The sequence below is a fragment of the Macrosteles quadrilineatus genome, unplaced genomic scaffold, assembly GCF_028750875.1.
Source record: "Macrosteles quadrilineatus isolate MER2022 unplaced genomic scaffold, UCM_ALF_1.0 Scaffold_3__2_contigs__length_128488019, whole genome shotgun sequence".
Lineage (NCBI taxonomy): Eukaryota > Metazoa > Arthropoda > Insecta > Hemiptera > Cicadellidae > Macrosteles > Macrosteles quadrilineatus.
In genome coordinates this window covers 79,779,398-79,795,094 of record NW_026542596.1, presented here as the reverse complement: position 1 = coordinate 79,795,094, position 15,697 = coordinate 79,779,398, and the positions used below count along the sequence as shown (strand labels likewise).

The window sequence follows — 15,697 nt, the reverse complement described above, 5'->3', positions numbered from 1 at the left end:
GCTCAATATTGGATACCTGCATCGTTGACCTGCATTCTAAGATAGATAAAGTGATTCCTTCAAAAGTTTTAAAATTGTCACACATTCCTGTTAAGTATGTTCTGTTATTTTCATACTATTGTTAGGACTGTAGTTTTTGTTTATAAATATTTTTTCAATCCTTACTTAAATACAACACCAACATTTTTTGACTACAGTCAAACATACAACAAAGATAGATAATAAAAAGAAGACCAAACATAGATATCACTGCATGGGTAGTGACAATGTGATATCTATCCCAATATCCCCCAGTAGTCTACCGTAGGGGGAAGCCCAGGGGACATTTTGTGTCCTGAGTCCATTTGTCTACTTCAGTGACAGAAACACTCCTCTAAAGTGGTTGGAATTGAATCCCTTTTAAAGTTTTGTTATCACGGTAGAATTTGAATTGGTTTTTAGACTGTCGCCTGAGTTGCTAAAAGTCAAATTCAATCCCAGACAGCACAGGATGTTTAAAAAATTTTTTTTAATCCTTAAAGTATACAGGGTGTCCCGGAACTCTCTACCAATATTTTAGGGCATTGCTCCTGGGTAAGAAACATACCTAAATATCATATTTAAATTGTCCGGAAGTCCTTGGTTACTCACACAGCCACCACTTTGTTTTTTTCAGTTATTAATTTTTTTCTAAAGAATGGTTGAACATACCAAATGGAAACTTTGCACAAACTTTTATGACAACTAAACAAAGCTACCAAAAAATTATGACAATTTTTTAAATTCATAAAACAAAATGGCAGCCGTTTAAAATTTTGGTAAAATCAACGGTTTTTGAGTTATTTAAGAAACAAAATTTTAAATGGCCGCCATTTTGTTTTATGAATTTGAAAAATTGTCATAATTTTTTGGTAGCTTTGTCTAGTTGTCATAAATGTTTGTGTAAAGTTTCAATTTCGTATGTTTAACCACTTTTCAGAAACAAATTAATTAGTGGAAAAAACAAAATGGCGGCTATGTGAGTAACTAAGGACTTCCGGACAATTAAAATATGATATTTTGGTATGTTTCTTACCCAGGAGCAATGCCCTAAAATATTGGTAGAGAGTTCCGGGACACCCTGTATTTTAAAAATGCATCCTATTCCACCCCCAATGTATCCTAAAAATATTTTAATAAAATATTTTGTTTTTATATTTTATAAATGTTATTAAAAATTATTAAAAATGTATTTAAATATTTTAAATAATAAAGATTTAGTATAAAAAGCATAATTATTAGTTGAGTAAATTGATTAAATAGTTCATAAAAAAAACGAACAAAATATTTCTGCCCGGACAGGTCTCGAGCCAGTACCTTCGTCTTGTGAGCCTCCTACCTTACCTCTGAGCTATCTGTGTTTGTTGGTATTGATAGTTTTCAAGTAGTCAAAAAGTAGCCGACTGTTGCAAAAAATTGTTGTTTGTTTTTTCTTAAACATTGATAAAATAACATGGAATTGAAACCATTATTTCCACTCTCGTTTACATACTGTTATTTAACAAAATAAAATTTATTTGAAGTCGAAATTTGTTTTATTCTTGTGTAAAAGAAATTGTAAAAAGTAAATTAGTAAAGTGGTCTACTTTCTACTTATCTGACCCCCTCCCCCAAAATATATGACAACTCCAAAGTCAAGAGCAAAACTCACCCCTTATCCATTCTTATGTTTATATACTTTATTGATTTTCTTAACTTTTTTACCTATATCATGTACCAAATGTGTATAAAAACAATATTTAAGGACTAAATAATGGGCCCACCAATACTTTGCTCAGGGGAAGTATGGAAGGAAGGTATTTTGTTCAAGAAGGGATCAACTGCTAGCCTGATGGCATTCACTTGTAGCTGGGGTAAACTTTCAAGTTTGTAAGTTTCCGTTAGGGTGAATATTACTAAGATTTCCCTGTAGGGAGGGGAATTCAAATATCCATTAAAATAAAAATATGCCCACTTAACCTTGGCCAAAATAATATTTTAAAATAAGGTTGTTTGATGTACGACGTGTTGAAATTTGTATTTAAGGTCCTTCAAGCAACTAAAGGATTTTAAATATCTAAAAAATTATGAAGATTGGAACTAGCTGTTTCTTAAGAGAGAAAACAATGAATGTTGTGCAAATAAATAATTTTACAAGTATTTCATTCCATAAAGCCATAATGTGATAAGAATGGTAACATTTGTAGGCAACGTTGTAGAGATAGTTTCATATATCTTTCTTGAACGCCCTCAGATATGTGCCTCGCTTTCTTAATGGGTGATTTTATGACTTAAATGTCGCCATTAGATCTGAAATATCTGGACTGGAAGAATCCAAAAGTATGGCATTAGTGCCTAGAGTAAGAAATAAAAGATCTACTTATCAGTTATTACATTTTCTATTATGTGTGTGGCCTTTAATGTCGAGTAAACCGTTTTACCATTAATTTAGTAAACGAAAAATTCCAATTCTCATGAAGATTTATTTCATAGACACATACACCATTGGCAAAGTAAAAGGTGTTAATATAGTAAAGTACCAAAAGGAGATAGGCTTTGAATTTCATTACGAATCGTATTAAAAATATACAGTAAAAAATAAAGATGGAAATAGTTGTACCAGTGTACGTTCAAACTAACCTTTAGATTATAAGATATTATAAATTCGAATACATTGACTCTAATAAGGGCTTCGTCAAGATTCGTTTCATGTTCCTTAACTTTAATAATACATCGAGAAAATGCGAACTTTGTGTAGTGAATAATAAATCTAGAAAGTTAGAGGTTTAACGAGTTCACACTGCTTGAACACAAGTTTGCCAACATTTTAAACACGTTCAAAGAACGAGCAGAACTTGATTTCGAAATAAACTTCCCCCTCTTTTCATACCCGAGAATATAGTTGCTAAATGATATGCTTACATTCTGCATAGCTATAATCGTATTTATAATGAAATACAAGTACATGTATAAGATAGTCTTTTAATATTTCTATCGAATGGTATATCGTAGTTTTCAGAAGTTTTACTTTACGTTTTCTTATATTTCATAATCATAAAATCATAGAATCATAAAACTTTAGTATATAGACCCTTATTGCTGCCCAAACTGTTAAATCTAATTATGAGTTTGTATAAAAGTGGGCAGTGATTCTTGATATTGATAAAATAAAACGAAAATGTTAGAACTGTCACAACAATGTAGGTACTTTAAGTAGATAATTAAGTGCAGGGGTTAATATTGAATTGGGTAGGTACTCATTCAAAATACAAAGCTTACTGAAGTTTTGATGAAATATATTTTTCTTAAACATGTCATATACTGTATTAGTCGATGTAACGATTCCTTAGAAGTAATAATGCAATCTCAAAGTTGGGTTTACAAATCTGATTAAACTGACCAGGGATTTATAGGGACCAGGCTCTAACAATAATCCTCTTAACATCACAACAACTATCCTAGCCCTCTCAGATGTATCTCAGGCATTATAGTTATACTGTATACTTTCCGTCTCCATCTGACTAATGGGGTCGAATTGTACTTGTGGTAAACTAAATCACTTATAGACACTATTAGGTTAGAAATGTATTACATATGCCTCGCTTGAACCAGGGGGGTTTAGGCTTCTAAGTTACTTATCTTTTAGAGAATCAAGTATATTATCTTTCCAATCACACCAAGCCTGTATATTGAAGGTGTCCATCTGATGACCATCATCAGTCCCAGTCCAATATGAAGGTTGAAGGTCCACAGTGAAGTGTAAAGTTATAAAACTCGCCCCCTTCTTCACCATGTGTCGCCGTCACCTGTACTTCATCTCTACATTCGGGATATTGTTTTCGTTTTGTTTTCATTATTAGTAAGGTGTATATTAGGTTCAATTTTGTTTGAGGTAGGCTACTATTTTTTCCTGACATTTAAAACTTTCAGGCAATAGAAATGTTGAAATATTACTGAAATCCAATCCTTTGTAAACATACAGTTTTCTATGATTATCAATTTGTATTTTAATAATCTACACATACTGAATTGACTACCTACCTTATACTTTTGACGAAAAAAGATCAGCTTCTCGTAATTTTTCCAACACGACTCTGTAAAATAGACTTCTTCTAGCAATAGGTCAGTAAATCGAGATACATAAAAATTTACAATACGACGAAATTTCCAGTAAGAAAAATGCAAGTTAAATCATTACAATGTACTTAACATTGTTATAAAAACATCTCCAAATGTATTGCAATTACAGAATCATAGACTGTTGAATCAAATCCAGTATTCCAAAATCCTTAAATGTAGAAACAAAATTAACGATTTAGGTAATTAGCTATTTATTGTATCAAAGCTACTTTGTGCATGTTTAAGATAAAGAGCTTTACAAACATGTTAAACTAACTAAACTTTGTGAATCAAATGTTACTTTAACAAACGATCCAGGTAGTTTATCTTGGTGTCTGTGCAGGATTGTCTTTAACAGATTGTAAATTCCTCTTTAGGAACCAGCGACCACAGTTAGGAACACAGTTGAATTTATTCAATATTATTTATGTTGTATAGTTAAGTCATGTCAAGGTCTTTTGATAGGCACTCAACAAAAACCGCAAGTTGTTGATTCATGTTATTATTTTTGAAATTAATACAATTTATTTCGTTAAGTTATGGTTGTTACGTTTTGCCATCTAATACTAACCATTACGTAAATAAGTCGTCGAACGGTCTGACTATCTTTGGTAGAGCTTCATATTTGTGAGACCAGGATTTTGAAAAAAAAAACTACTATACAAGTTTAATACTTTAAACTAAAATAGTGACCGGATAGAGACATACCTACGGATAGTTCTCATCCAACCCATAAGAATAGTTTACAAGGAATTATGTTAAATCCATGGTCAATCCATAATTCACGTGGGCTAATTTTTTAAGATATACAATTACTAAACGGTAATGAAATCGTGAAATAAATATTTTACATGTGTTTATGTTAGAGCCAGAGCTCCTTAACAGATTATACTAAGCACATGAAAAGGCTAAGCGTTAACCAGTTCGTAAACAAACTCAGTTTATAAAAATGTATATTCAACTAGGGTACTATTTAAAAATGTATATAAATTTACGTTTCTTGAATTCATACTGTGTTAATGTGTCATACACCATTTTCAGCCTATATTTATTTACAATAAATTACCCGCGCTGCAGCAAACCTGCAGACTAACTTAATCGAATTTCCATTTGCCTGAACTGATATAAAATAATTAAATTTGCCAAGTTTGATCAAAATATTTCCATAAACAAGCAAACTACAACTTTTTACAATATTCTCCATAAGAATAACATAGAAAATTTAAATTAAATTTTGTTTGGCTTTTCTCCGTAACCAATAAGTTAACCATACAAAAACACTTTGGTTTTCTAATTTTTTTTTAGTTCTTTAAAATGGTCTGGGCCTAGATAAAAATTGAAAAATTTTGTGTTTTCAGGGTCAAAAATTAGAAAATCAAATTTTTACACCAATAAAATCCTCAGTAAAACCCCGTTCCCATGGTCCGATCATGCTGGTTCGCAAACTGATTCAAGTTTATCCAGCCTTACACCTTCAAACCAAATGTCATTAAAATCGGACAAAAATCACTCAAGTTATCGCGTTTGCGGACATAGTTTTTTTTTGCCTCTAAGGACATTAAAATGAAAAAAAGTATATCTTGGTCCCAGCTCCAGGTCTCGCCGTGTCACCTACGGTATTAGCTACTTCCCTAAAGGAAAATTCACTAAAAGCCCCATAATTATTTCAATGTTTGCAAGTATTTTGGCAGTTTTCACTATCTACGCCGAGGAGACAAACTCCATTAAACCTGTTCCGAAAGTTTGATAAGAAGAAATATATAAATACAAACAAATTAAATTTTTAGCACTCCCTGATTAACATTGATGTAAGAACTGTCCTAAAGTTTCTCAAGAATGAGTTATCAAAACGTTCAATAGTTAAAAATTTTACTCCCATTTTCAACAATACTCCCAAAAAGTTTCCAGAGATACTGCTTGTGGTGAAAACGAGTGTTTAAGTTTGCTTGTAGGGTTGCTGGGATCTGAATAAAGATTTTGGCAAAATTTATTAATGCATTGAATTTTATTAATTGTTTGTATGTATTAACCCATTACTAGGTATTTTATGAGAAACTTGTTTATTAGCAAACGTAAAATACATCTTTATTTTTAAGATCTTCTCAATACTGTGTTCATAAGAGTTTACGATAATTCTTTGGACTATAATAAACTGTTACTGTTAAATTTAATTATTTTTTCTTTAATATTTAGCCGATCAAACCTACGTCGTATATCCGTTGTTTTCCATCAAATATATGAACTTAAAAATATTAAGTTTGTATAATTCTGTTTTATTTTATTCTTGCTATTTTTAGTAGTTATAGAAACATCCGTTAGTCTTCTCCGTTCCATTTGAAAAAATCAATTAAATAACATAATTAAAGAAAACGTTTGATTCAAAAGATATTACTGAAATGGAAATGAAAATTGGTTTGTTCCTTATTGAATATTAAAGTGTAAATTTACATAAATTATGAAAACTATAGGTGGGTTACTACACTTTATTACACTTATTCAAGTACTTGCTGTAATATAGATGCATTACTGGATCTGCAAGGTTTATTGGGTTAGTAAAATAACGATAACAACAAATGTTGCAATCACTATGAGGACATGTTTGCTAGAGATTTTAGTCTGTGGTTAAGAAGTAGACATTCCATCCCAATGTTAAAGATGCAGCTTTAGAGGAAAGATGGACGTAAGTTGAATCGAAACATAGAACACAGCTATTAGAGCACGCTGGTGTAATTTATTGATTTATGTAGAATAATCTATATTTTTAAACCCTGCCAATAAAAAATACAATTTTTTTGTGTCTACAGCATCATATAGACATTATTGTATCTTCAATGTTCATTCATCACAGAAACCAAAACTGAGGAGGGAATCACAATTAGGCCGCTGCACAATCTATGAGCTGGTTATTCAACTAAATTCCTTGTGAATAGAATATTGTTTAAACATGATCTAGATGCAACATCTACTTCAGCAACCAAACACGGCCACCTTTAGCTCCAGGCCGCGGCGTTCGAAGTGGCAACATTGTCATTAGTGCTGTTCAACAATATGAATAACACGTGATCAAACCAGAGAGCGTCACCTGTCTGCCATGTTAGCTTAAACAGCTCTGTTGCTCTGGCGTTATACAGGACTACTTGCGACGTTGCCAATTCTACCTAGAGTTAAAGGTGGCCGTGATCCAAAAGTCAATATCAACACTCTGGTTACAGTAATACTATCCATGAGAACCATGCACTCTGTAAAGTAGTCTTGGTTCCCAAGACAGAAGTTCAGGGGTCATTAACTTTCTGGTTTCTTCCCCTTCTCCCATTTGTATCGCATGGAGGGTAAGTTTCCCCACGTTCAACACCTTACTCCCCGTCAATATATTATCCAATATTGAAAAAAATACACGTCTCCCTCTTAGAAATTGTACTTAACTTTCCACTTGTGTTCATGATTTAAGGTGTATTTAGGAATTATTAAGTATCGAGAAATAGTTGTTGCAGTAAAAAAAAAAAAACCAACTAAAGGGATTTGTAAGTTTTCTTCTTCCAAAGAGAAAAAAACCATTCGAGAGGTCACAGCTAATATCTTCTTCCTGACCAGGCCTACGCTCCATCACCCCATGTTGTGAATAATAAATCACTCAAGCTGGGGTCCTAATCTGGAACAATACAAGACTCTCACATTATTTATTTATTTACGATGTGGAGCGTCTCTTAATCAAAAAACCTTATTTAACTCAAACTCAGGAATGTTTATTTTTAACAGATTATTTAATTAACATCAAAACAATGCTGCTGGAATAAATCACGTTCTATCTTTCGTAATTAATCAAGCTCTCTGTGTTTGTAATGTTATCCCTTGTCTTGATAATAACCACTTTCTCAAGAACATAATACATTTTCTGAATATCTTTAAATCGGAATATGCATGATAAGTGTATAGTAAGAATCGAGATGGAGAGCTAGTTTAGCTACTGGCTGTGATATGCGGTTTCGTTTAAAGTATATGTTTGCCAATTATGTATCTTGATACAATAATAATACGATTCTACGATTGAGGTGTCTTTTCAACTTATCATTTAGTGGATGGACAGACGAATGGTAATAAAAGAAGTATTTTCCTTGTGGGCTTCTTCCCCCCAGATAAATTTATTCCTAGATGTATTTTTACGATTCACAGATCCTCAGTTCTGTTACTAACTGTCCTAAACAAATATTAATCTTTGATAGGTGAACTGCATTCTTCGCTTTGCCTCGCAAACGAGTTTTAAACACTATTAAAATGCACAATTCATTATTTGCACACGAGTCTTGTCGTGTACTTATAATGTTCCAAAACGAATTCGTAAACAATTTTATCAATCACAAATTACGGAAACATGAAAACTACACTCATTCATGTTTGAAAGTTGACGAAATGGCAAGATTCCATGGGGTTTAAGTACAAACAGCTCCATTTTTTCAGCAAAACGGAAACATAGGAAACACTGAATGCCGAACAAAAACTTCAATGACAGATAGCATTCAGAAACTAAAGAAAGAATTTAACCCGTTCAAACAAAAATAAAAAGACTGGAAAACACTATATAAATACGTTTAGAGGGTAGGGAAAAGAAAATCTTTTTTGCAACCTCGAATGGTTCTTAAGATGTTGGAATTAAAAAATATTGTCTATATGTGTTTACAAATCGTTTATAGGGATAACTCTTAAATGATTGTATGAAAATACATTACTAATTGTGTAATTTCAACATTCTTCACATGTATTTAATAATACTATTGTTTATTTAACTAATTTCATGCAAGTGTAAAAAGGGAATGAGTAAGGCAATGGATAAATCAAAACGAAGGACACATTTAATGATTTAAAGTTAGATTAGAAAGCGATGCTGATGTTCGATCTGCCAAGGCCTGCAAGCTCTAAGCGGTCTCAGGATCGCCAAATGACATGACTTATGGCTGTGAACTGGCATTAAATTATTAGTAATGCTTAAGAAAAATAAGAGAATAGTTAAAACATAAATTAAACGCTCCCTTATTGATTTGACATGTGTATTGGTCACTATATGATTCTATCTTAAACATTACCCAAACTAAAAATTTCAAGTGAAATAAAAGTATAGATTGTTCACCAGAGTAGTAAGGCTCACAATGTAATTTAACCATAAAAACCATTTACGCTCTAAAAGCTTACTGCATAAACACAGTTCAGGTTTCAATAACTGCAATTGAAGTAGCATAAGTCAAATATCGTGGCTAGCTTGAATACTGATACAAAATAACTACGGGATTTATTGTTGAAATAAAAATAATAGGCAAAAACCCCCTAAGTGTATTTTAGTATCTTGAATTTAATACTTCATAGTAAACCACTCGTTATTTGAACTATATTTGACCTGTAATACTAATTCTCAGAAGTTCAATAGGCCTACAAGTTCATTTGGCCTAACTCCAAGGTATGGTTGATTCTACTATTTCTATGATTCCTACTGAGGTAGTATACAAACCATTATATTACCAATACAAACCATTATGTATATTCAGTAGCAATACCATACCATTAGAATCTCAGTTAAGCCTTAGAGGACTTAATGTTTCAAGTCGTTGCTAGAATAATATAACTTAATTGATCTGCCTATTCTGGATCAACTACGGCTTTAACCAGACAGGCTGACTATTTCAACTCTGAATTTACATTAGTTTAGCCAAAATATAAAATGCTATTAAAGGCCAAAATCTTTGCTTTGAATCATATATCTCAAACTTAAATAGACTATTTCTTAGGATGACAAATAATCCTTTTTCTGAGATCAAAACAAAATATTCTCCTGTACGTCTACGACTTATCTAGTGGAATAATAATCTTATCTGGATATTAATTTAATTAAATATTTTATATACAAAAGAAAATTATAGCCTAATATAAATTTATTTGCATAAGTTTATGCGAAAATGTATGAACAATATTGTTCATAAAATAAGTTTGAAGTAATTATGACGCGGATGCGGGTGTATTATAAATGACATAGGTACCATCGACAAGCCTTTTCATTTAACATGGGATTTTCATTATGTGATTTCTGATCATAAATGAGTAAAATACGACAGTTAAAAAGTACACGTCTTATTTTAAAATCTATGTATTCATAATACATGAACAGGTTAATCAGACAAAATTTAAGAAGTTTATTGAAGAAGTAGACATCCCATCTTTACGGACCAGCTGTCACAATTTTTTATTAAAAAAGAACGTTTGTGTGACAGTCAGAGAACGCGCACAGTTATTTTTTGTTGCCGACCAGGTTAATCGACCATAACAGTTGCTATAAGTCTCACCATAAGTCATTCCCTAAAAATTTGTTCGACAATTTTTTTTTATTTAGATCAACGCAATCTGTCGGTGGTTCACATCAACTACGACGAATTTGTTAAAAATCCGGCAACAAATTTAACACGGGAATGGAATGTTTAAAATGTATTATGTAGACATTTGTGAAAGGTAGGAATATTTTTTTATGGACAGAAATACTGTATTTTTCCAGATGAAGATTTATGCACTCATTGCATACTTTCTCGTGGAATGATTTCCATGCTTTCTAAAAGAACCGGAAATAATTTGTCATTACCTAAAATTAAAACATACAAATGCATATGGAAGTTTTATTTTTCATAGCTAAGTAACTAACCAACCACCAAGACTATTGAAACCATAATACTAAAACAATTCTTCTGTGAAAAATCTATTTGAGTACTTGGTCATAAATAATCACATATTGTACACATACAGGTTTTAAATTCAGAGACACATTTAAGTTAGAGGCATAAAAATATCAGTCAACAGTGCTCCTTCTCGAAGGCGTTGTCCTAAGAAGTTTTCCCAATTCTTTGATTTCTTCCTTAAATTCTGAAAGGTCTTTCAGTTTTCCTTTTAGATCTGCTTCCAACTCTACCACCTGAAAAAATACATGTAATTTTATCCAAATTATGTTTATATATATATATATTTGGAATCCACTATTGCAAACTGCCTTTTAGATGGAAGAATAAAAACAATCTGGTTTACGTTTATGAGGAGAAACATTACCTATATCTCAGAAAACATTGTGTGTAGTTCATCAGAAAGAAGTGGACCGTGTTATAACGGGTTCGTAACAATATAGGTACGAGAAGTGCCCACTCCTAGAAGTGTGGTTATAGGAGGTTCCCAGTTAGTATTGGGCTGGGAAGCAGAATCTCAGACAATGGGTGATGAAGTGAGGGATTGGCCTTTACAAGCTGTATTGGTGTGAAAATCGTCTTGAAAGTTTAGAAGAAGCGCTAACTTGGGTTAAGGAGCTGGATTTGATATAGTAGCGACAGAACCAACATTCATGCAATTAGCGCTGTTTACTTAATTCAGAAGAATTTGCTGTTGTCAAATGAAGTTTGATCAGATATATTTAAAATTACATATCGGCTAATTGGTAAATAGTATTATATGCCTTATATAGCTGTTTTGGTATTTATTATACAATAAAGCCCAATAAACTATCAATGCTAGCTTTAAAATTTTTTTTGGGTAGTAAAATAAGCTTATACTCTAAAACCAACCTGTTCTAAAAGATCGGACGTCCTTTGAGCATTAGGAGCTTTCAAGCTCAACACTTGCTTGAAGTGGTCATCGCCGTGATCCCGAGAAACGTTCTGGATATCCATAGATTTCAACTCGTCCAATCCTTTGTTAATCCAAGGATACTCCTTTTCAGCTATTTCCTTGATCACTATAGGATCACCTGCCTCAATCATACTTTTATGACCCTTTTGGTAGTTAAGGTAGGTGTTCATCAATTCTCTCTTTTGATAAGGCACTCTCTTGAGGTCGCCTACAGATTCCATGGTACTCGAATAGTCTTCGTCTGTTTCACTTGTTTCAAAATGGTCTAGGTTAGGTTTGGGGACATATAAGTCTAAAATATATCTAGGCATTTTAGAATTTAGAAGGTGCCTTGTGTGTGTTTTGATTTATTAATCCATTCAAATAAAAAAGTTGGATGAATTGTTTGTTTCCTAGAAACGTTCAGATTAGAAGTCATTTAATTTTTCGAATAGTCAATATAATACATTTAAACGCGCAAACCCCTTTTTCCTGTACACGATCGTTCCTCTTATTATTTTTTTATAGCTTAAACACAAAAAAACTTTGTACTGTGTTTGCTAAAAGAATAGGTAAAACAACTCCGTCACACATAATATCAATCGCAGTAATTATAAATGTTGTCATACAGTTCATTTTAAGATTAAAATCCCCAGCAAGTGACATGGCCCTTGTAGGGTTGCAGAATAATTCAACAATAAATATCCTCTCTGCAGATGACGGGACTTGCTACGCTGCTTCAGTGGCTGACCATTCATCAGAAATATGTCATAAAATTAGTGAAAAAAGGTTGGTTTACTACAGTATAATTTAACGTTACTTTTCCAGAAAACAGAAAAATGGTGTCTAGCCCCTTAGTTGACTAATTTAGTCATAAGGTAATTATGTTATTCATTAGTAAAGTGGGTCTTAACAAACTAATTTTTAATGAGGTTAGAAACAAAGTTTGAAAAATGAGCAAAAGCAGTTGAAGGCAAAGAAGAAAAACATAATTTTTATTAAGTTTATCTTTTAAATACAATTAGGCAGCCAATTGAAGTTCTTTGGGTAACCGTTTTAAGAGTCTTTGGAGGCTAGTGGCCACCTAATTTATAACAGCTGCTGAATATCGCCTATTTACCGTCCAAAAATAGTTGTTCAAACACCAAAGTGATTATACATGTAGTTTAAATATAAATATCTAGTATACTGTGAGATTTGAAAAGTTCTTTGTAGTTTTGAATTCTTCTCCTAGGGAGTCCATGAAAGCTAACGGCCTTATTGAATTTGCCCACCATAAGAGCAATGTTGATTTCGTTAATTTCAAACAGCCGCTGCAGATTTATTTACAATTTCAAAATATTTTTTCAAACTCCAGAGTAGTGTAAATATCTAGTATACTGTAGGATTAGAAATTTTATTTGTAGCTCTTTAATTATTTTACGAGTTAGACTGTCTAGGCTCCAAGGACACTTAAATCTAAACTCTGATATTGCTAGCTAAAAAAAGATGCGTATGGCTACTCATAATTATGGGGCAATCATTAAAAAAAACGTTGACGAATAACAATTATGAAAAAAATATAATGCGACGAATGGAAATAAAGGGCTGATCCCAATTGTGTAAGCAGGTGCAATACAAATTTATATACACTAAAATTAATTACTCTATTCAATCTGTTGGATTCAGTAAGAGTCCATGATGGGAAAATGTTAACTAACAACAATGTTTTATTAAAATTCGTACATTATAACCGAATAGCACATATCATACAACTTTGCAGCATAAAACTTAATATTTATAATATTTATTTTTTTGAAATACAAAATCATACACACTTGTCACAAAACTTTGGACCAGATGCTAGAAAAAGGAAACAATGTTTATTACAATGTACTAAATGGCAAGCGATCAAATTAATAAACAAACATATTAGACCGCCAATAGATTTCAGTATAGAATACAAAGTACTGACTTAAAACATGAGCGAGTCCTTTACCTTCTGCGATCGAGGGGAGATAACGGTAAACGAGGAAAACATGAACGTAAAAAACAGTAGTTTATATTCAGCCCTCGTTCGTGATATCACCAAGTGATCGTTCAGAAATTTATGTTTCAATAGAACGATGAATCTTTGCTCATTACCATAGTTAAAAAAATTAAAACTGTCTTCGTTTACATTTAGAATACCTTTTTAAGAGACCCCGCAAAACATAAAGTTTAATTAAAAATTCATAAATTTACTTATAAACCTACGAATATGGTAGTATACAGATAAATACTAAATTATGTTTTTTTTATTATTAAATTGAGTTTTTTGTTGCAGTTTGGGTCAAAACTACTTAGTAAAATAAAAGCTGAAGTAAAATATATCTTTTACAATGAGTAATGAGTCAAACAAGATAAGTTCTACGGAAAGGTTAGTACTTTCAGTTAGTTACATTTAAGAGAATAGCCTACAGATCGTAGACAAAAGTCCCAAAGATATTTTACGGTATAACCACCATAGTCTGAATGATAGGTTAGATGTTATGCATAATAACGTTAGTTTAAAGAATCACAAGATGACAGACAAACAGTTATAAGCTAATGTATAAATCGAAACATTTTGTAAGGCAACCTTATTATTTTAAGTAAAGTCTAAGCATATATAAAACATACTCCCTTAGTAGATTTCTCATCTTTATGGAACAACTGAATCCAATTGTATAGTTAGTTTTATCTGGTGCACTGCAGAGATCGTGTTTGGTTTACAATTTGTTTCTTGCTAGGCCTATTTCAGTAATTTAAAACCTCGTTTAACCAAATAAAGCGATATAATTATAAACAATAACTCATACTCAAGTAAAGTTATATTACCAAAAAGTAATGCACTAATCATTAAATTAACTCTAAAATAATAGAAACAAAATTTCGTCGCCAGACATGAACTAGACACGAAAAACGAGCTTCAAATTTTACAATGTGGTGGAAAGGCTACTTTTGTTGGTTAGTCTATGGTCTAAGTAATCAAATCAACCACCGGTATGCAAATCTTGAAAAATATATAAAATTCACAAAATATATATGTTGTTATAAAAACCGTCAGATATCTAAGACATAGGAGCTTATAAATTACTCCATTGGGCAATTGAGCGCTGTTATGATACCATTATAGTCCTATTACAAAGATTTCGTTCTTTCTGGACAAATAATTACTACAAACTATTTTGTAGGAGTACACATATGTACATTTTGTCATTCATACTTTAAAAAACAAATTTTTATTTCATCATATTTTTAATCATTTGCATAATACACTTTATGCTAGGCCTACTACAAATTAAACATTATCCATACCAACAAACACAAGCAAATATTTAACCACTTAAATCATTATATGAAACCCACGTGTAATCAACCCTGACATTTAGCCGTTCAGCGATAGTAATGGGAAACTAAGAAAAATCTTTGCATTTGAGCACAAAGCCATACGGAATACAAAGGATTCGTTTCTTTAATTGTAGTCAGTTTTATGATAAATTTATTTAATAGAATGGTTTTCCACTTGAGGTTTTTCTTTTTCATAAAGTTACCTTTCAATAATGTTAAACGGTAAGACAAACACATAGTAAACTATTGTCTTCTTTTTATTTGACAAACAAATAACAAGGTACAATATGTTTAACGCCTACATAAACTTTAATAATAGCATGGGGCTATATACAGGGTGAGTTTTAAATGAGTTCCCCCCTACTTTTTCTCTATTTCTTAAGATATCAGCTCCGGACCACGTCAGATCATTGTAGATTAGAAAGTACTTCATTTTGACTGTGTAAACATTTTTGGCCACCATGTTGGATTCACCATATTGGACGAATAAATGATTTTAAAATGTAAAGGTGGGGTTGGGACCCATTGTTTCAAACTAGATTTTTACGCTGAATACAATGCTGCAATCCGTTTTTCAAAATCTTAATCCGTCAAAAAGTTATTAGGA

The 15,697-nt window shown here is 31.9% G+C and overlaps 1 protein-coding gene across 1 annotated transcript; it reads right to left on the bottom strand.

The window, feature by feature from the left end:
• Positions 1–10,915: 10,915 nt before the first annotated feature.
• LOC128991182 (uncharacterized) lies at positions 10,916–12,123 on the bottom strand. Its single transcript, XM_054413965.1, has 2 exons — positions 11,697–12,123; positions 10,916–11,059 (listed from the first exon to the last, which is right to left on the bottom strand). Exons 1-2 carry the CDS (start codon positions 12,069–12,071, stop codon positions 10,937–10,939), a joined length of 498 nt encoding a protein of 165 aa, XP_054269940.1. The 5' UTR covers positions 12,072–12,123; the 3' UTR covers positions 10,916–10,936.
• Positions 12,124–15,697: the final 3,574 nt, after the last annotated feature.